Source organism: Bubalus bubalis, chromosome 20, assembly GCF_019923935.1.
Source record: "Bubalus bubalis isolate 160015118507 breed Murrah chromosome 20, NDDB_SH_1, whole genome shotgun sequence".
Taxonomy (NCBI): Eukaryota; Metazoa; Chordata; class Mammalia; order Artiodactyla; family Bovidae; genus Bubalus; species Bubalus bubalis.
The window spans coordinates 37,192,752-37,216,161 of record NC_059176.1 but is presented as its reverse complement, the minus strand read 5'-3'; the positions used below and the strand labels follow the sequence as shown (position 1 = coordinate 37,216,161).

Here is a 23,410-nt window from a genome sequence, read left to right as displayed (position 1 = left end):
GAAGGCTGCTTTTTTAACTCCCATGAAAGCAAAAGTGAAAGTTGCTCCGTGGTGCCTGACTCTTTGTGACCCCATGGACTGTAGCCCACCAGGCTCCTCTGTCCATGGGATTCTCCAGGCAAGAATACTGGAGCAGATAGCCGTTCCCTTCTCCAGGGGATCTTCCCAAGCCAGGGACTGCCCCCAGGTCTCCCGCATTCCAGGTGGATTCTGTACCATGAGCCACCAGGGAAGCCACCGCGGAAGTTGACTCCCATAAGCTGTTGTTGTTCCTACAGCCAAGGCTTGCGGGGCAGGAGAGGTGCGGGTGGTTGGCGGGCCCCTGGGGTGGCTCTGGGTCACTCTCTGGTCTGGAATCAGGGCAGCAGAGCCAGTGCCATGAGCACTGTGGGTCTGCAGGTGAGTGAGCATCTCCTAGGCGCCAGCCCCGGCAGGTGCTAAGCCACCTAGCCTTGGCTCTATGACCCCGGTGTCATCACCATGGGCAGGTTACGTTGTCCTTTTGGTCTGACCTGAAGTCATCCCTCTAACTTACCCCCTTGTTATCTTCAGTGGAAACAGCCTGGGTGGAAGGTCATAGCTCGGTTTGGGAGGGCTGAGGCCTGGGGGACTGTGGGATGTGATGAGGGAAGGTCGGGCACCTGAGTAGATGCGGTGGCAGCTTCTCCCTCACCTGGGAACCCTGGGAGCAGGTGTAGCCAGGGAGTCATGGTCCACCATCCGGAGCCAGACTGGGCCCACGGCACTGAATCCTCACCTGCCCACACGCCTGCCCTCAACCCGCCATGATGCATGGCGCTGACTTGCACTCAGGCACACTCATGCCCACATGCAGCCCTCTGAGATCGTTCAGGGGTCTGCCGTGCTCTGTGGGGTCGAGTTCTCATCCCCACACTTTCACTTTGCCAGCTCCGAAATGGTAGGGGTGGTGGCGGGAACATCAGCCTCGCTGCCAATCCTGGGGGCGGAAACTCTGGTTCTGAATCAGAGGGAACTTTCCACCCAACCCGGGCCTCCCCAGAGGTTCCCTGGCTTGGGAACAGTGCTAGTAAAGAAAAAATGAGCCCCTTGGAGGCACGAGAGGAGGGGATCAGGCATGAGGTCCAGAGAGCCTGGGTGACGGGGCAGAGCACCCGGCCCATCCCTGCTCGCACACAGGGCCGCATTCAGCCCACAGGTGGGCCACACACACACCCCAACGAGGGGAGACAGAGAGCCCTTCAGCCCTGCCTTGGCGCTCTCTGCAGCCCCTCAGACTCCCTCAGAGGGATTCTCCCAGCCTCACCGCTGCCTACCCAGGATCTGGTTAGAAACAGGATCTGTCACCCCTGGGGCCAAACCCTGAGAACTCCTGGAGGAGAAGCCCAGCTTCACCCCAGAGCAGGACCCCTCCTCCCCCAGCTGGCTGGGGTCTCCCTGCCTCCTCACCCTCCCCGCTCCTGTCCCACATCCTGCCTGCTCTGTCTTGGTTTTTCTTCCTCCATCTCCCACCTCAGGCCTCCGTCTGGATTCCGAATTCAGTCTTTGCAGAGGAGAGGGGGGTCTTTATTTTTTAAGCTCACTTTTAATACCTTCCTCAGGCTTTCTGTGTCTCTCAACTTAGTTCCCCTTTTCCATTCCCATCGCTACGTTGTTATATTGGTGAATGAATGATGAGTGAATGAATGTATGGGTTCCCACTTTTCTCCCCGCCCACCTCTCACCTCCTGCTCCATCTCAGTGTCACTAGCTGAATGTCCCCTACATCCACTGGTCCAGGTCTCCCACCACCCACCCTTGACTGCAGGGCCAGGCATTCCCCACTGGCCATCCTGCCCAGCAGCTCTGGGCTCCCGAACTTTCTCCCTTATAAAGTCAGGCGGCAGCAGACACCCAGGAATGCTGCTGCTGCCCATGACGCATGCGGCTGCGGGGCTGCCTGGCTGCCCCCAGGCGACCAGGAATGTGATGGAAATGGGGCACAAAGAAATTGATTGCCCAGGGTGGGTGGGGTGGGGGTGCCCAGGCAGGCAGGGCTCTGATAGGCGGCAAGGCCCGGAGCTAAAGGCTTTCTGCTTCTGTCAAATTGCTTCTCCTCTGAAGCCTCAGTTGTCTGTCTGATAAGTGGAAGCCAAGTGCCCTCCTCCAGGCAAGGGCCACAGAGAGCCTTGATATTGTGCACCCATCACCAAGGGATGGGGGTCCCAGGGCTGGGTGGGGGAGGGGGGCAGGTCTGGCTCTCTGGACTGTCCTAGGGCAAGGGTGGTGCCCCGACTTACAGCCGGGATGGGAAGGGGAAGAAGGGGCTGAAGACCAAGAGAAGGAGAGAAGTAGATGAGCAGAGGCAGAGAAAGGGAGTTGTGGGACAGAGACAGGGAGAGACAAACTTGGCCAGCCCCAGGGGTTCCTAGGAGCTGGGTCTGCAGCAGCCCCAGAACTGGAAAGGCACCTTTGCTTGAGCCCCTGGCCCTGGCCTGGGGGGTGATTGGGGAGCCTGAGAGAGACTGAGAGGCCAAAATCCTGCTGCCAGGCGGAGGGTTGAACGCCACGATGCAAGTAAGCCTCATGTTTGGGGTCCCCCAGGGACAGGGACCCGGTCCTCACTCATAAACATCCTAGGAGTGGCCCAGGGAGCCAGGAGATGCCAGCATGAGCCATGCTCTGCCAGGGGGTGGCTTGTTGGGGGACCTTGATCTAGGCTTCATCTCTGTGTGTAAGGAAGGGGTGCGGCGGGGATGGAGACAGACTCCTTCTGTGCCCCCAGCCCTCGTCTCAGGAAGAGGGATGGAGGCGCCCGCCCTGGACCCAGACAGCAGCGCCCTGTTCATGGGCAGGAAGGGCGGGAAGCTGCGGGATTCTCCACCTTCGGCAAACCTCTCGGGCGGATGGGTGCTGGGCGGGAGGGGTGGCAGCCCTCCAGGAATACACTGCCCCTTTCATGGAGCCCAGAGCAGCCAAGTCACGGCAGGCGGGCACCGAGGGGCAGGACAGGCCTGGGCACAATCATTGCTCTGTCCTGGCAGCTCCCGGCCCACACGCGCACACATGCACAAACACACCGCCTTACGCAAACCCAAAACACACTCCCAGCAGCCACCCACACACTTGCACACACAGGCGAGTACACAGCTACGCAGCCCAGGACACCCGCCTGTGTGCCTTCTTCCAGGCAGAGAAACTCATACCTGGGGCACTCGTCCTGCCCCTCCTACTTGTCCCTCAGGCCCTCTAGGCATCCTGATCCCCCCATGCCAAAAGCTTGGAGCTGCCCAAGCAGCCCATACCATTGACCTTCTGCACACTCACCTTTGAGAGCAGACCTCAGGCCAGAAAGGGACTTCCAGGACTAATCCCTACAGACAGGAGGGGGAGAGAGTGGGAAGGGGTGCCCATTTTACAGAATGGTGACACTGAGGCCTGAATTGGGCCCCTTCTGGCCCAGAGGAGAGCCCACATAGCTGCTGCAGGCCTAGACTGGTGTTTTGATAAATCACGGGTCTTCTTGACCCAGGAGTGTCAAGGCCAGGCCTCCAGGCTGTAATGAGGCCTCCTCTCTCCCCCGCACTGCCCTGACATCCCTATCAGGCTGCCGAGCCTGGTGTGGCCCCTGCTGCTTTCCTCTCTACTCCTCTGTCTTCAGCATTTCCAGAACCTGTACATCCCCGCCAGCCTCTTGGCCTTGCTTCCCTCTGAGATTGCCCATTTCCCTCCCTCTCTGCTCCTCTACATAACCCTCACCTCCCCCAGGAAGCCCTCCAGGATTGATTTCTAGCTCATGCCGTCTTTATCCTGCCTGCCTTCTCCATTTGAAGGCGCCCTCCAACTGTTCGCCTGGCCCACTGCCCAGGACAGGGACTCTTGATTCTTACCACTGCCACCCATCAGAAACAGTTAGAGAGGCAGCAGAAGAAGACCAGGAGATGGGGGGAATGGCACTGTCAGAGTTTCCAAAACCTCAGCCAGCAAGGCCTCAGAGGCCTCTGCTGGGGTGAGGGGGCTTCCCGGCCTGTGCGCTCCCAGCTGCACAAGGCAGCCTGTGTGAGCCCTTCCCGCGTGGCCCCACAGGAAACAGCAGGGCCCAGCCCCTCAATGGGCCCATTCAGACCCCAGCTCTCTCTGGAAAGCACCTCTGCTTCCTGTCGCCCTCCCACTCTGGCCTGGAGAACCAGACCAAACAGGCTGCTACTCCCCCGTGCCAGGAGGGCGCTGCGGGCGGGTGGTTCAATGGTTAGAGCCAGCCAGCTGCTTCAGTTCCTGCCTGGTCCCCAGCTGGACCACGCCCTGGCAGGTTGACATCCACCTTTAGTGAAAGGGAGTGTGGGTGAGGGCCTGTGCTCACTTGCACACAGTTGGGAAGCAAAGAGGCCCCCAGCCAGTGCATGTTAAGCAGGTGAGGGTTTAACAGCAGGCTCTCCGGGAGAGAGGGAGCCCTGATCAGTGTGTTTTGCCTCTTTCTGTGGTATAAATAAGCTCAATGGGCAGCATCACCTGGCTTACAAAATTCCTGAAAATGTAACAGTCATCTCTTGCCAGCCATTCTGAGCTTTGCCGTGGTGGTGGCTCCATCCTACGGGGGGCCACCTGCCTCCGCTCCTTGCGCTGTGGCTGCCCCCAGCTTAGTGTGCTGCAATTTGTTCCTCAGAGTCCGTGACCTTGCAGATAAAACACCCCTGTAGGTGCCTGCCAGCTGCCAGTTCCCTGGTCTGTCCCTCGCGGACACCGAGATGTGCTGGGCCCACCGGGCTGTGTCCACCTAGATGGCTTGGCACTTTTGCTTTGATTTCTTTAGCTTTCTAGAGAAGGCTCTGGTGTGGCCAGCAAGTGCTGGCAAAAGGGGATAAGTAGAAGGGATTTCAGCTCAGCCTGAAGGGGAGAGCTTCATCTTTCTTGGGCATCCCTCCATCTCTACAGGCCGTGTTGACTGCCCTTAGGGCACACAAGTCTGGGACGCCTCCAGGGGCTGATGCAGCTTCCTCAGGTGTATGTGAGCTGGCTCAGACCCTCCGGGGAACAGATCCTCCCTAATGATGCCAACAGCCTTGACTGACTCACAGAGGATTTAAGAGAAGCTCAAGGAAGATGAACCATCTTTTTAACCCCCTCCTGTCTCCCCTTACCCCCCCGCAGCCCTGGACATCAAGGGGGCAGAGTCAGTATTATATTTGGCTCTAGTCTCCATGAAAGGAATGGACCAGAAATTGTGGCAGCAGGCTAGAGGCCAAGGGAAGCTCATTTGGAGAAATTTCCTGGAGGGGGTGACAACTTAAAAAGAGGAGGTGTCCCAGTGTAGGGTCTACACAGTGACCCTGGGAAACCCCAAATATGACCTCCTATCTTGGGAGGCCCATCAGACCGTCAGCCCCTCCCAGGCCTTGCCTTCAGTCTGAGACCCAGGCTTGGAGAACTCAGCTGAACCCTGGCTTCCGGGCCACGGTGGAAATAATGGGGCCGGATCTGACAGCTCACCAGGGACCATTAATAGCTAAGCAGCAGGAAGCAATACAGGGTGATGGAGGAAGCTTTGGCCCCTTTTGGGTCTGGCATCACACGTGGTCTCCATCTGGGCTCAGAGCCTTTGCTCTTCGGTGGACTCATCACCACCAGGGCTCAGCCGTGGCCAGCCAGTCCAGGAGCTAAACCAGATGGGCACCTCAGAGAAGGAATCTGAGCAGGGATCAGTTTGGGTAGCAATGGTTCTCCTAGAGCTTCACTTCTGGGGGTTGTGGCCTTCGGGCCACTTGATTAAGCCAGTGATGGTTTCCCTTTGAGCCAGGAAGGAGCCAGACCCAGGATGGGGATTCCTCTAGAGCCCAGGGGAAGAGAGCTGGAGCTGGCAGAAGCCTCTGGCCCCAGAAACCCCCGAGGAGGAGACCTCGATGCTTGGGATTGCTGGGTCTGACCTCCTTCAGAGCCAGGGTCCAGGCTGGACATGAGGCAAGGCCGTGCCTTCTGGCGCCGGGACCAGCTGAGGCCACAGGGGGCACTGTGGAGAACCAAGGGGGAGCCCCGGCCTGAAGCGCACTCCGAATGGCCCAGCCGTCCACCCTGAGGCTCCTTTCCTCCTCCAGGCACAGGGCCGCACTTCACCACAGCTCTCTCTTGTCACACAGCCTCCTTCTTCGGAGAGAACCACTTGGAGGTCCCCGTGGCCACGGCTCTGACCGACATAGACCTACAGCTGGAGTTTTCCACGGCGCAGCCCGAGGCCCTGCTTCTCCTGGCGGCAGGCCCGGCTGACTACCTACTCCTGCAGCTCTACTCCGGACGCCTGCAGGTCAGTGATGTCGCCCTGCTGGACTCCTTCTCTAGCTTCCAGTGCACACCCCCACCCACCAGCTGTGACCTTGAGCATGTCGCTTTCACCTTGAGGACTCAAGGGCCCTCCCCCCACCGACCCGCTCTGAGATGGACAGAAGTGTGAGCCCCTCAGGAACCCGCTCTGCCCGTTTGCTCTCCAGCCACGCTTCTCACCACGACCCCTCGCCGGTCCTTGGTGTTCTGAGCACCCTGACCACTCTCCATTCTCTGCCATCCCGTGGTCTCTTGCTCTTGCCAAGCCTTTGCTCACTACTCTGCCTGATGCAAGCTTCATTCATTCCCTGCACCTGCCTCACTCCAGCCTCCCCTTGAAGTCTCAGCATGGGCACCCCTTCCTCACCTGGGCCGATTCCCCTCTCCTGGGTCCCAGCACCCTTGTGCGTTCCTCTGGCAAAGCCCTGGCCACCCTCTATCACCACTATGACAGTATACCACTGTCTGTCGATGATGGAACAACCAGGAATGCTACTTCTATTGTTCAATCACTAAGTCATGTCCAACTTTTTTGTGAGCCCATAGACTGTAGCCTGCCAGGCTCCTCTGTCCATGGGATTCTCCAGGCAAGAATACTGGAACAGGTAGCCATTTCCTTCTCCAGGGGATCTTCCTGACCCAGGGATTGAGCCCATGTTTCCTGCACTGGCAGGAGGGTTCTTTACCACGGAGCTACTAGGGAAGCCCCACAGCTTCCTTAATTTTATTTCATTGTTCAAGTTACCACAAGTTTTATTTGCAAAGAGTCTTCTGGCTGTCTCTGGAGGCTTTCCCCTGACCATGAAGAGTTTGAGGACGTGAAGTCTTAGTCCATCTTTGGGAGAGCCATTTGTTTCCACACTCCAGTGGGGAGAGGACTCTGGTCCCCTCTGTCCATCTGATGCTGCCATTGCTTCTCACTGCCACAAGGTGTCACTGTTGAACATGGCCTGGTACAACCTGGCACTGATGTTCTTTCTTTCTGCCAGGTATATTGATGCCACACTCCTAGAAAGGGGCTCCATACATGGACTCCCAAGGCCATAAGTTCATAGTGCTCTGCTCTTTCAGTTTCCATACTCTGCCACCACCCATTCTACCATCTGGCTGTGGGAGCCCTGCACCAGAGCCAGTTCTGTGTCAGTGCCCTAGAGACAGAACCTTCTCTCCCCAAGGACCACCCCTCTTGGACAGGTCAAAACACCGAGCATCTGGTTGGGTGCCCCCTCCCTGAACAATGAGCCTAGCTGCCTCAGTGACTCCAAGGTGTTTTGCTCTACTTGGGGGACACAGCAAGGGTTTCTCAGGTGCCCATTATTCCAGGGGAGGAATACTCTGTATTCCAAGGTGGTTTTTCTGGCACCTCTCACCTAAGGAAAGAGGGGAGACATACAAGAATTTAGGCTGAATCTCTAGGAAAGCATCTTGCTGTGTGACAGGTCTGCGTGGGCAGGGACCACATCTGATTCACATCAGGGTCCCCTGCGCACATCCAGGCCTGGTTCAGAAATCACTTTGAGGAGGGTTTGGGGGATGAGTAAAGAGCTGGCAGGAAAGAGGGGAGTGGCATGAGAAGCACTTGTCCTAGGCCCTCTGCTCTGGGGACCCCAAGTGTGGGGAGCCAGTTACGCTTTTACCGCAGAAGTACTGGTTGCAATCTGCTTCCTTTCCCACCGTGTCTCCTCAGGTCCGACTTCTCCTGGGCCAGGAAGAGGTGAGGCTGCAGACCCCAGCAGAGACGCTGCTGAGCGACTCTGTCCCCCACATCGTGGAGCTGACCGTGTCAGACAGCTGGGCCTTGCTGTCAGTCGACGGGCTCCTGAATGCCTCAGCCCCAGTCCAGGGCGCTCCCCTGGAGGTCCCCTATGGGCTCTTCCTGGGGGGCACGGGGAGCCTTGACCTGCCCTACCTGACGAGAGCCAGCCGACCCCTGCGGGGTTGCCTCCACACGGCCACCCTCAATGGCCGCAGCCTCCTCCGGCCGCTGACGGCAGATGTGCCTGAGGGCTGTGCCGAGGAGTTCTCTGCTGGTGACGATGTGGCCGTGGGCTTCTCTGGGCCCTACTCGCTGGCCGCCTTCCCTGCCTGGGGCACTCGGGACGAAGGCACCCTGGAGTTTACACTCACCACACGGAGCCAGAAGGCACCCCTGGCCTTCCAGGCTGGGGGCCGGCAGGGGGACTTCATCTATGTCGATATATTTGAGGGCCACCTGCGAGCTGTGGTAGAGAAGGGTCAGGGCACCGTACTGCTCCACAACAGCATGCCTGTGGCTGATGGGCAGCCCCACGAGGTCAGCGTCCACGTGGATGCTCACCGGCTGGAAATCTCCGTGGACCAGTACCCCACACGGACTTCCAACCGTGGGGTCCTCAGCTACCTGGAGCCACGAGGCAATCTCCTCCTCGGGGGGCTGGATGCCGAGGCCTCTCGCCACCTCCAGGAGCACCGCCTGGGCCTGGCTGTCAACATCTCCCTCCTGGGCTGCATGGAGGATCTCAGCGTCAACGGTCAGAGGCAGGGGCTCCGGGAAGCCTTGCTGACCCGCAACATGGCAGCCGGCTGCAGGCTGGAGGAAGACGAGTACGAGGAGGACGCCTACGGCCCGTATGAAGCTTTCTCCACCCTGGCACCCGAGGTGTGGTCGGCCATGGAGCTGCCCGTGCCCTGCGTGCCAGAACCGGGGCTGCCCCCGGTCTTTGCCAATTTCACCCAGCTGCTGACCGTCAGCCCGCTGGTGGTGGCTGAGGGCGGCACAGCCTGGCTGGAGTGGCGGCACGTGCAGCCCACACTGGACCTGAATGAGGCCGAGCTTCGCAAGTCCCAGGTGCTGTTCAGCGTGAGCCGCGGGGCCCGCCACGGCGAGCTGGAGCTGGACATTCCGGGCGCCCAGGCACGGAAGATGTTCACCCTTCTGGACGTGGTGAACCGCAAGGCCCGCTTTGCCCACGATGGCTCCGAGGACCCCTCCGACCAGCTGGTGCTCGAGGTGTCAGTGACAGCTCGGGGGGCCGTGCCTTCCTGCCTTCGCAGGGGCCAAACATACATCCTGCCCATTCAGGTGAACCCTGTCAATGACCCACCTCGCGTCATCTTCCCGCACGGCAGCCTCATGGTGATCCTGGAACACACTCAGAAGCCCCTGGGGCCAGAGGTCTTCCAGGCCTACGACCCAGACTCCGTTTGCGAGGGCCTCACCTTCCAGCTCCTCGGTGCCCCCGCCGGCCTACCCGTGGAGCGCCGAGACCAGCCTGGGGAGCCAGCAACCGAGTTTTCCTGCCGGGAGCTGGAGGCAGGCAGCCTAGTCTACGTCCATCGCGGCGGGCCCGCCCCGGACCTGACATTCCGGGTCAGCGATGGGCTGCAAGCCAGCCCCCCAGTCACGCTGAAGGTGGTGGCCGTCAGGCCAGCCATTCAAGTCCTCCACAACACGGGGCTGCGCCTGGCCCAGGGCTCCGCTGCACCCATCTTGCCCGCCAACCTGTCGGTGGAGACCAATGCCGTGGGGCAGGATGTGAGCGTGCTGTTTCGAGTCACCGGGGCCCTGCGGTTGGGGGAGCTGCAGAAGCAGGGGGCAGGCGGGGCAGAGGGCACCGAGTGGCGATCTACACGGGCCTTCCACCAGCGGGACGTGGAGCAGGGCCGCATAAGGTACCTGAGCACCGACCCGCAGCACCACGCCGAGGACACAGTGGAGAGCGTGACCCTGGAGGTGCAGGTGGGCCAGGAGGCCTTGAGCAATCTGACCTTCCCAGTGATGATCCAGAGAGCCACCGTGCGGCTGCTGCGGCTGGAGCCACTGCACACCCAGAACACCCAGCAGGAGGCCCTCACCACAGCCCACCTGGAGGCCACCCTGGAGGAGGCAGGCCCAAACCCCACCACTTTCCACTATGAGGTGGTTCAGGCCCCCAGGAAGGGCAATCTTCAGCTTCAGAGCATGCGGCTGTCAGACGGCCAGAGCTTCACCCAGGATGACCTGCAGGCTGGCCGGGTGACTTACGGGGCCACAGCTCGTGCCTCAGAGGCAGTCGAGGACGCCTTCCGTTTCCGCGTCACAGCCCCGCCGCACTTCTCCCCGCTGTACACCTTCTCCATCCACATTGGCGGTGATCCGGACGCTCCCGTCCTCACCAATGTCCTCCTCTCGGTGCCCGAGGGCGGGAAGGGCGTCCTCTCTGCTGACCACCTCTTTGTCAAGAGTCTCAACAGCGCCAGCTATCTCTACGAGGTCATGGAGCGACCCCGCCATGGCAGGTTGGTGTGGCGAGACGCACAGGACGAGGCCACCATGGTGACATCCTTCACCAATGAGGACCTGCTGCACGGCCGGCTGGTCTACCAGCATGACAACTCCGAGACCATGGAAGATGACATCCCCTTTGTGGCTACCCGCCAGGGCGAGGGCAGCAGTGACATGGCCTGGGAGGAGGTACGGGGTGTCTTCCGCGTGGCCATCCAGCCCGTGAATGACCACGCTCCTGTGCAGACCATCAGCCGCATCTTCCACGTGGCTCGTGGCGGGCAGCGGCTGCTGACCACGGATGATGTGGCCTTCAGCGATGCTGACTCCGGCTTTGCAGATGCTCAGCTGGTGCTGACCCGCAAGGACCTCCTCTTCGGCAGTATCGTAGCTGTGGATGAGCCCTCTCGGCCCATATACCGCTTCACCCAGGAGGATCTCAGGAACCGGCGGGTCTTGTTTGTACACTCAGGGGCCGACCGCGGCTGGATCCAGCTGCAGGTGTCCGACGGGCAGCACCAGACCACTGCGCTGCTCGAAGTGCAGGCCTCGGAACCCTACCTCCGTGTGGCCGGTGGCTCTGGCCTGGTGGTCCCTCAAGGAGGCCAGGGCACCATTGACACAGACGTGCTCCCCCTGGACACCAATCTAGATATCCGCAGTGGTGATGAGGTCCACTACCAGGTCACAGCCGGTCCACGCTGGGGGCAGCTGCTCCGGGCCGGCCAGCCGGTCACCAGCTTCACCCAGCAGGACCTGCTGGAGAGGGCCATTCTCTACAATCACAACGGCAGCCTCAGTCCCCGTGATACCCTGGCCTTTTCTGTGGAGGCAGGGCCTGTGCACACAGAAGCCACCCTGCAAGTGACCATTGCCGTCGAGGGGCCAGTGGCCCCCCTGCACCTCGTCCAGCACAAGAAGATCTACGTCTTCCAGGGAGAGGCAGCTGAGATCAGAAGGGACCTGCTGGAGGTAAAGGGCCGGGGGCCTGAGCAGGGGTCTGGGCCGAGTAAACGGGGCCCCTAACCCGAGCAATCATGGCAGGCATGCTTGCTTGGATGGCTTGGGATGTAACTGGTGGCTTCTGGGCCAGGTGTGTGCATGTGCCTTGGGTGTGTACCTGTACCTCTGTATGTTGTGTGCCTGAGGGTTTCTGGGCCGTGTTTTGTATGCACGGCTGCCTGTGGGTTGCATATTCCTCCACATGTCACATGCACACGTGTACACGCTGTGCTCGACATGCAGATTCCTGGGCTCTACCCAGACCACAGACTCTGATTTGGAGCCTGAGAATCTGCACTCTAATAGGAGTAGGCTGTCTGAAGGGTTTTGACGGGTGCAGACTTTGAGGATTACAGGCCTTAGAGACAGGTTAGGCTCCCCCCACACCCATCCTGCCAGCCAGCTCCTGTGTCCTCTGTTCTTTTCCTGTGCCTCAGACCAGGCCTTGAGGGCCACTGACCACCCAGGAACCTCACTGAGCAACCACAGGCTATCCGGTAGGTCCATTGCCATGCTGTGTGATCTCACACCAGGTGCTTGCCCTCTCTGGGCTTTATTCTCCTACTGAGAATAAGCTGCCAGCTTCTGAGCCTCTTGTGGTTGTTGAGGCTGTCGAGACTTTGGGGCAGATGGTGACTAAACATATCTGATGGCTGGAAGGAAGTCTTTGCCCAGGAGAAGGCAGCTTTGAAGAGCTAGGCTTTGAAGAGTCTGGGGTTTAACAGCAGGGAGCAGGGGGACAGTCTTCCAGGCAGGGGGACAGAATAAAACATGTGAGCTTGGGGTGGTGTGTAGCCTGTTATGACTGGGTCATCAGATGAGGGAGCACCTTCCCTCCAGGCTCTGGACTGGACTCGGGTCTGCAAGCTCCAAAGAGCCCCGTAGCGTAGGAATCGAGGACGCGCAGAAGGATGGGGCGCCCTCTGGTGGCAATAGCATGTCATGGATAGTCAGTGTGTATATCCGTGTGTGACATACGTGTCTGGGTGCACACATTGGCGTGTGATAAGACTGTATGTCCGTGTCACTGAACCTGAGGCCATGTGGTTATGTACATCTCGGAGAGAGTGTGTGTGTGTCTCAGAGGCCTCAACAGGCTCCCCCTGTGACCCCTCTGATAACCAGGCAGCCCAGGAGGCAGTGCCACCAGCGGATATTGTGTTCTCAGTGAAGACCCCGCCGAGCGCCGGCTACCTGGTGATGCTGTCGCCTGGCGCCGTGGCAGCTGAGCCGCCCAGCCTGGACCCCGTGAACCGTTTCTCCCAGGAGGCAGTGGATGCGGGCAGGGTCCTGTACCTGCACTCCCGCCCTGAGGTCTGGAGCGACACCTTCTCCCTGGATGTGTCCTCAGGCCTGGGTGCTCCCCTCGAGGGCGTCCGCGTGGAGCTGGAGGTGCTGCCCGCCGCCATCCCCCTGGAGGCACAGAACTTCAGTGTCCCTGAGGGCGGGGCCCGCACCCTGGCCCCGCCTCTGCTCCGCATCGCGGGGTCCTACTTCCCCAGGCTGCCGGCCCTCCACCTGCAGGTGCTGGAGCCGCCCCGGCATGGGGCCCTGCAGAGAGAAGAGGGACCTCAAGACGGGAGCCTCAGCGCCTTCGCCTGGAGAGAGGTACGGTCAGGGAGGCCCAGGGTACAGCCCAGCTCTGGGGGCCAAGTCTGAGGGTATGCAAGGAGAGGAGGCAGGAGCCCACATTTACAGAGCACCTCATCTCACCCTCCTTCACCGGCAGAGAGAAATGAGTGTCCCCATTTCCATCATTCTTTCACTCTGGGAGAAATGACAGTCCCCTTCACTGCCCGCAGAAGCAGAGGCTCTGAAGGAGTCAGTCTCCCGTGCCCAAAGGCAGGGCATGAAGGGTGCTGGGCCTGAGACCCACCAGGGGACTCAGGCCTGCTGGGGCCTGACCTCTGGCCCGGGGCCTGCCCACAGGTGGAACAGCAGCTGATCCGCTACGTGCATGATGGGAGTGAGACACTGGAAGACAGTTTTGTCCTGGTGGCCAACGCCTCAGAGATGGACCGCCAGAGCCACCCCGTGGTCCTCACCATCACCATCCTGCCTGTCAATGACCAGCCCCCCATCCTCACCACAAACACAGGCCTGCAGGTGAGAGCATTCTAGGACCGCCTCCCACTGTCCCCATCCCCACCAGAGCGGCCCAGCACCAAGCTCCCCTTCTGTGAGCCTCAGTTTCCTCCTCTATAAAATGGGGATCCTGCCCCATGCCACTCTAGGTTATTGGGAGGAGAGAAGAGCTACTGCACCGAAAATAGAACACAGGTGTGAGGCTTTGTAATTGGTCACTTACAAGTGCAGTAGACAGCCTTGTGAATGGACATGCTTAGTCCCATTGCTCCCTGGACTCACCCTCGTCAGGAAGCTTTTGCTCTGGCTCAGCACCAGGACTCCTGAAGAAAACTGTTTCAAACCCTTAGGGGTGGACTCCAACTGCTCCCCACTTCCACCCCCAGCAAGTGCAGGCCACAGCTGGACCCCCCAATCCCCTGACTCTTACACTACTGCAGAATAGTGGGGTCCCCATCCAGCAGAGGTGAAGGCTGAGGCCCAGACAGGTGACAGGACTTCTCCAGGGTCACAGTGGAAGTCACCGATGGAAAAGAAAGAGTGTGGCTTGACCAGGGCCACACAGCAGGATAGCGAACAGGCAGGGCACTGAATGCTGACCTCTAGGGTATAACCTCTGGCTCAGCAGCAGCTATGGAAGATTTCAGAAGAGGGCCGATTTGGGCTGTCTGTGACATGAGAATCTTTGGTGTATAGGATGTACCTGTGGGGAACAGCCCGGTGCCAGGGAGGCCTGCAGAGGGTAGGTTTCAGGCAGAGGGCTGCCGGGAGACCACAGTCAGATGGTGCTGTGTGCCATTTCGCCACCAGGTGGTGCTGTCCACTGTGTTTGTACCAGGAGCCCTGTGCTAAGGCCTGGTCTATACATTACGCCCTCCTTCCAGAGCTCTGGCTGAGGTCAGCCTTGGGTTGGGAGAGGAAATCCCAGAGTGCTTGGTTTTCTAGGGACCCCCTCCCCAATACTGCTCATAAGTTGCTGACCCAACAGGACCCTCCGAATAGGATCCTGTCCTGCTAACAGGAGAGAGGCTTGTGGGGTCTCCCCTTCACTCTGAGCATGGGGAGGGGCTGCCTGCACCCAGGAAGCCTTCACCCACCGGGCTGGGGGCTCGTGATTGCACTGGGAGCACCTGGGCCCCCATCAAGTGCTGCAAGGCAGTGGTCTGCCGCCAGCCTCTCCAGCTCACCAAGCCTCCCACCCCATCCTTCACCTGGAAGGGGAGCCCATTTCTAAGTATCCTGATCCGATTCCCATCCTGTGCCCCTGCCCAGATTCACCATGGAGGGTCTGAAGGGAGACCCCTGCCCTGCCAGTGAACCACAGAAGTGGCGCTGTGGGTCAGGGTGGGGAGACTCTCTGAGGGGTGAAAGCTGGTGGCTTCCTGGAGTAGGGGTACATGAGCTGGCCCTGAGGGACAAGCTGGACTAGGGCAGATGGAGAGCAGGGAGCCTGGGCTTGGGAACCTTGGGCCAATAGGGGAAAGTGAATGGGGTGGAGGGCCCCTTTGTGTGGGGGAGCCCCGGATGGCAGTGCGGTTGGAGCCCTGATGATGCCCCCAGGCCAGGGAGGAATGAAGTGGGTAGGCTTGGTGGGATCAGATCCCTCACAGGCCTGTATCCCTAGATGTGGGAGGGGGCCACGGTGCCCATCCCAGCGGAGGCCCTTAGGAGCACAGACAGCGACTCCGGACCCGAGGACCTGGTCTACACCCTGGAGCAGCCCAGCAACGGACGGGTGGTGCTGAGTATGGCGCCGGGCACCGAGACCCACAGCTTCACCCAGGCCCAGCTCGACGGCGGGCTCGTGCTCTTCTCACACAGAGGTGGGCGCCGAGAGGTGGGGGTGCCCCGAGGCTGGGTGCCGGCGCGGGCCAGCGAGGCTCAACTCCCCTCCTGTCCCAGGAGCCCTGGACGGAGGCTTCCGCTTCAGCCTGTCTGACGGCGAGCACAGCTCCGCGGGACACTTCTTCCGGGTGACGGCCCAGAAGCAGCTGCTCCTCTCCCTGGAGGGCAGCCGGACGCTGACCGTCTGCCCAGGTGGGTGAGCCACGCCAGGGCCCTTCTGCCTCCCCAGCGGCCGTGGGTCTGGCCCTGCCTCCTGGTCAGAGGCTGACAGTCCCCCTTGGCCTCTCGCAGGGTCCATCCAGCCGCTCAGCAGCCAGAGCCTGAGAGCCAGTTCCAGTGCGGGAACTGACCCCCACCACCTGCTCTACCGGGTGTTGCGGGGCCCCCAGCTTGGCCGGCTCTTCCACACCCAGCGGGGCAGCACTGGGGAGGCCCTGGAGAACTTCACTCAGGCAGAGGTAAGGGCCGCTCTCTTCAGCCACTCGAGGCTTAGACTCCATCCAGTCTAAGGCCCACTGTCCCCCTGGACACACTTGTGGACACGGGTACCAGCTCCAGCCTCCCTGGGCCCGCCATGGTCCAGGCCCTGCATGCCCCACCTTCCAGAAGCTGCCAGGCTGGGGGATGGGGGAGGGATGGGGCTTAGTGTTCCAGGGGAAGGAAGAAGGATGCAGGAGACCAGGGCTCTAGGGGCCCGGTTCTCCTGGGATCAGGTTCTCAGACTTGGCTTCCAGAAGGAACTGCACTCGGACCCTAGGGGACTAGGGCAAAGGTATACTGCATAGAATACACCAGACACCCCAGTGGCTGGTGGGGGACAGTGTTTGGTTTGGGGTGGGTAGAGTTTGGGATGAAGGCAGTTGGTGGGCTTGTGGGCAGAGATGTGAGCCCGGGGCTCAGGTGAAAAGCCAGAAAGAAGCAGGGTGGGTCCTGAAAGCAGATGAGTGGACACAAGCAGCTGAGTAAGTCGAGCTGGGGATGAAGCTGCCATCCATGCTTCAGGGCAGCTTCAGGACACAGCTGCCCCCGAGCAGAGGCCACCAGTGAAAGCTAGAACTCTCAGCCATGGGAAGAGGCAGACCACTGGGCTGCTTCTGTTGGGGTCCCAGAGCGCTCTGTGCTACCTGGGCCAGTGGGGCCAGCAGCCATCATTTAAATTAAGGTCCCTGTAAGTGCAGGAGGTGCCCAGCATTCCAGGGCAGCCTTGGCTCGCCCTGAAGGCTCTCCCTGTGGCGGTGGGGGGGGGGGGGGGGGGGGGGAGGCGGAGTGTCTTACAAATGAGGGCAGGAAGGAACTTTAATGAGGGTGGGAAGAGGTTCTCAGGTCTCTCACATCACCATCCCCCAGGCTGGGGTTCTCTGTGCTCCCAGCATCTGCTATGGCCCCCCTTCCAACCTCTCCCCACAATTAAATATTCAGCAGGCCAGCTGTGCACCCTGAATCCCTGGGATGCCCAGGGAGAGGGGTGGAGCAGGAGGACTTCAGGCCCCTCCCCCACCCTGTGGACTAGATTGAATGGCCACCAGGGGGCCAGGCTGGCAGCGCCACCCAGGGAAGCTGGAGGAGGCTTTGAGGCAGACACACCCTCCCCTTGGTGAAAGGGGCAGGGCAGAACTGGGTGGGATCTGACAGTACATGGTGGCACAGTACTCTTAGCTGGGGGCAGTGGAGAGGAGACAGGGACCAGGTGTCTCCATTCTACAGATAAGTAAACTGAGGCTTACAGAGGTCAAAGGACTTAAGGGACTTTATTCAGATCCCATAGCTAGGGAGAAGCCATCCCAGGGCTATGCCTTCGGATTGCTAGTCCAAGATTCTTTCAGCAAAGGATGCTGCTGGTTCCCAGAGGTCAGGGACCCCTCCCCACCTCACCTGTGATTTGCCTCATCCCCAACCGGACAGCCCCCCCACCCACAAGTACCTCATGTACCCAGACCTCCAGCTTCCCACCACCCAGCTCCCAAGGGCCTCTGCTTCCTTCCTGCTCATCGGTCAGCCCCGGGCCAGAGGTCACAGCTGGCAGTCCTTGTGGACCACAGCTGGCCCACAGATGTGTTTTATTTGGCTTGTGCATGCAATTAATAGTTTTAAATTAGTAGACAAGATAGAACCTTTGGGGTATTTCACCCACACACAACCTGATTTCCAGTTTCTTAAAAAGCTTGTGTTCCCCTCTCCCAGACAGCCTCTGAAGAGCACCTCCAGCTTTGCTCCCCCTCCTGACCAGGCAGGGGGCCCCACTTCACCACAACCCCGGTGCAACAGTGAGAAGGAAGCCTCGAACCTCCCACACACTGTGACCCCAGTCGGCTTCCTTCGCACTATTGCACAAGTCCTGTTTTTCCACGAGAAGGAAAATAGTTCCCTGTGTCTCCTAAAAGGGGAAAACAAAAGATAAGCCAAGAGGACACATTGGGATTAGAAGGGGAGGGAGTGGATTTCTTGATGGAAGTGGAGACTATTCCTTGGTGTTTAACACACAGCTGGCCCTCGAGAACAGCGGGCGTGGCTGGAGTGGAGAGGGAGGAGGTGAGGTCGCAGGTAATGGGTCACACAGGGTCTTTGAAGGCAAAGGGTGGTGAGCCCTTGCACTATCTGAGCAAGACTGACAGAACCCAACTTAGATTTTTAAAGGCTCACCCTGACTTCTGTGTTAGAACCCACCTGCGAATGCAGGAGACCTAAGAGACCCAGGTTCAATCCCTGGGTCAGAAAGATCCCCTGGAGGAGGGCCTGGCAACCCACTCCAGTATCCTTGCCTGGAGAATCCCCATGGACAGAGGAGCCTGGCGGGCTAGGGTCATAGGGTTGCAAAGAGTTGGACACGACTGAAGTGACTTAGCACGCATGCGTGGCGGGCAGAGAGAGAGCCAGTACCCAGTTAGGCGGCTCCAGCAATGATCCAGGCCAGAGATGACACTGTAAGAGAGGAAGCGAGGAATCAGGGGGGACTCAGGGTCTGGGGACCCGAGCCACAGGACGAACAGAGCCATGCCCTCCGCAGTGGGAAGGCTGGGAGAGGGAGAGCAGGTCAGGGGTTGTCTCGGATATGCTGAGTTTGAGATGTCCTTCAGACATCCCAGTGGAGCTGCCCAGGAAGCAGGTAGCTATGAGCCTGGAGTTCAGGAGAGCAAAGCCTGGGGTTGGAGAGACAAATAAAGGGGTCGTCTCATGGCTGGCATCTTAGGACGTGAGACCCAGTGAGAGCGCGTGGGTAGTGCCTGTAGGCAGAGTGTCAAGGCCAAACCACAGACATGGGGTGGGGGGGGAGCGGGCGAGGAAGGGGCGGGACCAGTAGGAGAGTCTGTGAAGAACCAACTAGTGAAGCTGGAGGTCAACCAAGGGAGCAGAACCGCTTGGAAGCCATCGGGTGGGTTGGAGGAAGGGACGCTCACTTGTGTCCAGTGCTGCTGAGAACTGGCCTCTGGATTCAGTGACATGGAGGCCATGGTCCCCTTGGCAACAGCAGGAACCAAAGTCTGGGGGGAGCGTGCTCAAGACTGCATAGGGGAGAGTATAGACTATTCCTTCTGGCTTTTTGCTGCAAAGAGCCTAAAAGGTGGAAAATCATATGTTGGTGTAAAAAGTAAAGTCAGGAGAACTTTCTTCTTTAAGATAGGTGGATAGCATAGTTACCTAATGATGGGACTGATCCGTTTGGGGGGACACTGACGCCATGGGAAAAAGATGGGCATTGGTAGAAGCCGCGGCTTCAGTAGGGAAGAGGGACAGGGATTTCATACAAAAGAGGACCGAGCTGCTGTGGAGAGAAGCACAGATAGAGTACTGCTTTCCCAGGGGCTCAGAGAGATGAGGTGACTCACCCAAGGTGGCAGAGCTGGGATTTGACAGAGGCGTCCGGATCCAGAGCCTAGCTCTTCACTGTCGTCTGACTGTTTTATGGCGACCCCCTGAGTTGATGGAGACATAGACGGAGGCACATTGGGGAGAGCTGCGAGGGTGGCTGGGCTCTGGGTGTCTGCCTGGGAGACCCCAGTGCCCGGTGCTGGTGCCAGCCTCGGAGGGGGTCCCAGGCCCTGCAGGATCTCATCCAACCAGTGGGTGTCCCTGCAGGTATATGCTGGGAACATTCTGTATGAGCACGAGATGCCTTCCGAGCCCTTCTGGGAGGCTCATGACGCCCTGGAGCTCCAGCTGTCCTCACCCCCTGCCCCCGACATGGTCGCCACCCTTGCCGTGACCGTGACTTTCGAGGCTGCCTGTCCCCAGCGCCCCAGCCGCCTCTGGAGGAACAAAGGTGAACAGCATGATGGGCTGGCAAATTTGGGGGCGGGGGGCCCAAGGCCAAAAGTCAGCAGCTCATGTCAGCTCTGAGGGCCTGGTACATTATAGGGAGGATGGGCAGGTGGGGTCAGCAGGGGGATACATACCGGTCCTCATGGGACCCGGAGCCCCAGGCTGGGGTGCCTGGTCTGAGCAGGGAGGGACAACCCGGCCTTGAAGACTCTGGTGTGAATGTCCATGGCTCTCCCTTCGGTGGACGGGACTTTCACAGCCTGTGTCCCGTCCCCAGGTCTCTGGGTCTCCGAAGGCCAGAGGGCTGAGATCACCACCGCAGCCCTCGACGCCGCCAACCTCCTGGCCAGCATCCCATCGCCCCGGCGCCTGGAGCACGATGTGCTTTTCCAGATCACGCAGTTCCCCACGCGGGGCCAGCTGTTGGTGTCCGAGGAGCCCCTCCACGCCGGGCGGCCCCACTTCCTGCAGTCTGAGCTGGCCGCAGGGCAGCTGGTGTACGCCCACGGAGGCGGGGGCACCCAGCAGGATGGCTTCCGTTTCCGCGCCCACCTCCAGGGGCCAGCGGGGGCCTCCGTGGCGGGACCACAGACCTCAGAGGCCTTCGCCATCACAGTGCGCGATGTGAATGAGCGGCCGCCGCAGCCTCAGGCCTCCATCCCGCTCCGGCTCACCCGGGGCTCCCGTAGCCCTGTCTCCCGGGCCCAGCTGAGCGTGGTGGACCCAGACTCCGCTCCCGGAGAGATTGAGTATGAGGTGCAGCGGGCCCCCCACAACGGCTTCCTGAGCCTGGCGGGGGCCAGCCCGGGGCCGGTGACCCGGTTCACGCAGGCTGACGTGGATGCAGGACGCCTGGCATTCGTGGCCAACGGGAGCAGTGTGGTGGGCGTGTTCCAGCTGAGCGTGTCCGACGGGGCCAGCCCGCCCCTGCTCATGTCCCTGGCGGTGGACGTCCTTCCCTCAGCCATTGAGGTGCAGCTGCGGGCACCCCTGGAGGTGCCCCAAGCTTTAGGGCGCTCCTCCCTGAGCCGGCAGCAGCTCCGAGTGGTTTCCGATCGGGAGGAGCCGGACGCAGCCTACCACCTCACCCAGGGGCCCCGTTACGGGCATCTGTTGGTGGGCGGGCAGCCTGCCACAGCCTTCAGCCAGCTCCAGGTAGACCAGGGAGACGTGGTCTTTGCCTTCACCAACTTCTCCTCCTCTCAGGATCAGTTCAGCATCCTGGCACTGGCCAGGGGTGCCAACGCATCTGCCACGGTGAATGTCACCGTGAGGGCTCTGCTGCATGTGTGGGCAGGTGGGCCGTGGCCCCAGGGTGCCACCCTGCGCCTGGACCCCACTGTCTTAGATGCGGGAGAGCTGGCCAACCGCACGGGCAGTGTGCCGCGTTTCCGGCTCTTGGCAGGACCCCGGCACGGCCGCGTGGTACGAGTGCCCCGGGCCAGGACAGAGCCACGGGGCGGCCAGCTTGTGGAGCAGTTCACCCAGCAGGACCTTGAGGATGGACGGCTGGGGCTGGAGGTGGGAAGGCCAGAGGGTAGCTCTCCCGGCCCCACGGGTGACAGTCTCACTCTGGAGCTGTGGGCAAGGGGTGTCCCTCCCGCTGTGGCCTCGCTGGACTTTGCCACGGAGCCTTTCAACGCAGCCCGGACCTACAGAGTGGCCCTGCTCAGTCTGCCTGAGGCTGCTCGGACCGAAGCCAGGGAGCCAGAGAGCAGCACCCCCACGGGCGGGCCAAGCCCAGTGACCCCCAGCCCCGTGCCCCCTGTGGCCAGCGGGGGCTTCCTGGGCTTCCTGGAGGCCAACATGTTCAGCATCATCATCCCCATCTGCCTAGTCCTCCTGCTCCTGGCGCTCATCGTGCCTCTGCTCTTCTACCTCCGCAAACGCAACAAGACAGGCAAGCACAACGTCCAGGTGCTGACCGCCAAGCCCCGAAACGGCCTGGCCAGTGACGCCGAGACCTTCCGCAAGGTGGATCCAGGCCAGGCCGTCCCACTGATGGCCGTGCCTGGCCAGGGGCCCCCACCGGGGGGCCAGCCTGACCCCGAGCTGCTGCAGTTCTGCCGGACAGCCAACCCTGCCCTCAAGAACGGCCAGTACTGGGTGTGAGGCCTGGCCTGGGCCCAGATGCCGATTGGGCCAGGGACAGGCTTGCTCAGGCCCCTGCCCTATTGCTCCCATGCCCTGGTGCTGTCTGAGTCTCCCCAGGGCCAGAGAGTCCTGGGGACACCAGGGTATGGAGGGTGCTGGGAGGAAGGCCCAGGGATCAAGGACCAAGTGGAGTCAAGAGCTGGAACTTCTCCAGCTCACTTCTGGCCAAGAGAACTGCAAGGGGCCGAGAACAGAGGTAGGCTCGGAGTCAGTCCCCTGCCTTGGAGCTAGTGTGGGTGATCAAAACTAGAGCCACCTCCTAGATGAGCAGGACTCTGAGTCCTGGGTCTGTGACCTTGGGTAAGTCACACTTGACCCAGGCTGCTAAGAGGGCAAGGAGCAGAGAGGGATGGCGGGGACAGATGGGGATTCCTGGATTTTCCACTCCGTGCCAGGCCTCCCCTCATCTCTGCCCCAGGATGGGGAGGAAAACTTCTTCCCCTGGTTTTTCAGGGAGATGCTATTCCCTGGAGCAGAGGGCAGGAAAAGAGGGTCCCCCCTACTCTCTCAAAAGCATAAGCAGTGGAATCATATATCCAGGGTGCCAGGTGGGTGGGTTGCTCTGGGATGGTTTTATTTAAGGGGGATTGCAAGGAAGCTATTTAACATGGTGCTGAGCCAGCCCAGACTGATGGAGCCCCTGGGGTAAGGGATGGAGAAAGGTCTGAGGCCAGCTCACTCCCAAGGCCACACCTTGATGGGCTGATGGCTAGGCAAAAGTGGGTCTGTGGCCCCAGAGAGGGCTGGGCTGGGGAGCATACAGGCTCTCAAGCTCTGGAGTGCTGCAATGCCTGTGCCCATTGAGGACTGTTGGGGGTGGGGGGTACTTGGGGGCACTGGGCTCTGTGAGGCCTGGATAAAAGGTGCTTCAGAGGTTCTGGACAGTTGTGTGTTGTTTGTCTGACTGTGCACTGGGCCCCCATCCACACTAGGCTGCACTTCCCCAGGCCAGTCACCAGGATAGATGGGGCCTGAATTTCCACCTCCTGGAGCCTTTCAGATCTCCTCTGCCTCCACCTGTGTGGGCAGGTGGGCCAGTCTCTGTGGGCTGGGGCTTTGGTTCAGTAGAGATAAGCTAGGCCCTCTCCAAGGAGCTTGAAGAAAAGAAAAACAAAACCAAGAAACATTCAGAGCCCCAGCTATAGATGTCTTAGCCTGAGTTTGGGGCTCCACAGCCTTGTTTCTCTGTCCATCTCTCAAGAGGTTGGAACAGCAAAGATGGGGAGAGAGGGGGACTTGGCGATCCCAAGGCTGGGGCACGGGGCCAGGGGCAGAGGGGGACTTGGGGATCCCAAGGCTGGGGCACGGGGCCAGGGGCAGAGGGGGACTTGGGGATCCCAAGGCTGGGGCACGGGGCCAGGGGCAGAGGGGGACTTGGGGATCCCAAGGCTGGGGCACGGGGCCAGGGGCAGAGGGGGACTTGGGGATCCCAAGGCTGGGGCACGGGGCCAGGGGCAGAGGGGGACTTGGGGATCCCAAGGCTGGGGCACGGGGAGAGGGATAGAGGAGGACCACCACAGGTGCTTCTGCTCGGTTCCCTGGAGATTTTCCCAT

General features: G+C 60.4%; 1 protein-coding gene across 1 annotated transcript in view; it reads left to right on the top strand.

Annotated features, from left to right (window-relative positions):
* Window positions 1–22,738, top strand: part of CSPG4 (chondroitin sulfate proteoglycan 4) — a 35,779-nt gene extending 13,041 nt beyond the window's left edge. The window contains exons 2-10 of the mRNA XM_006080691.4: window positions 6,090–6,253; window positions 7,958–11,485; window positions 12,641–13,123; window positions 13,445–13,621; window positions 15,225–15,423; window positions 15,503–15,637; window positions 15,737–15,903; window positions 19,520–19,703; window positions 19,980–22,738. Coding sequence (XP_006080753.2) covers window positions 6,090–6,253; window positions 7,958–11,485; window positions 12,641–13,123; window positions 13,445–13,621; window positions 15,225–15,423; window positions 15,503–15,637; window positions 15,737–15,903; window positions 19,520–19,703; window positions 19,980–21,814 — 6,872 coding nt within the window. The 3' untranslated portion in view covers window positions 21,815–22,738. The remainder of the gene's footprint in view (window positions 1–6,089; window positions 6,254–7,957; window positions 11,486–12,640; window positions 13,124–13,444; window positions 13,622–15,224; window positions 15,424–15,502; window positions 15,638–15,736; window positions 15,904–19,519; window positions 19,704–19,979) is intronic.
* The last annotated feature ends 672 nt before the right edge of the window (window positions 22,739–23,410 follow it).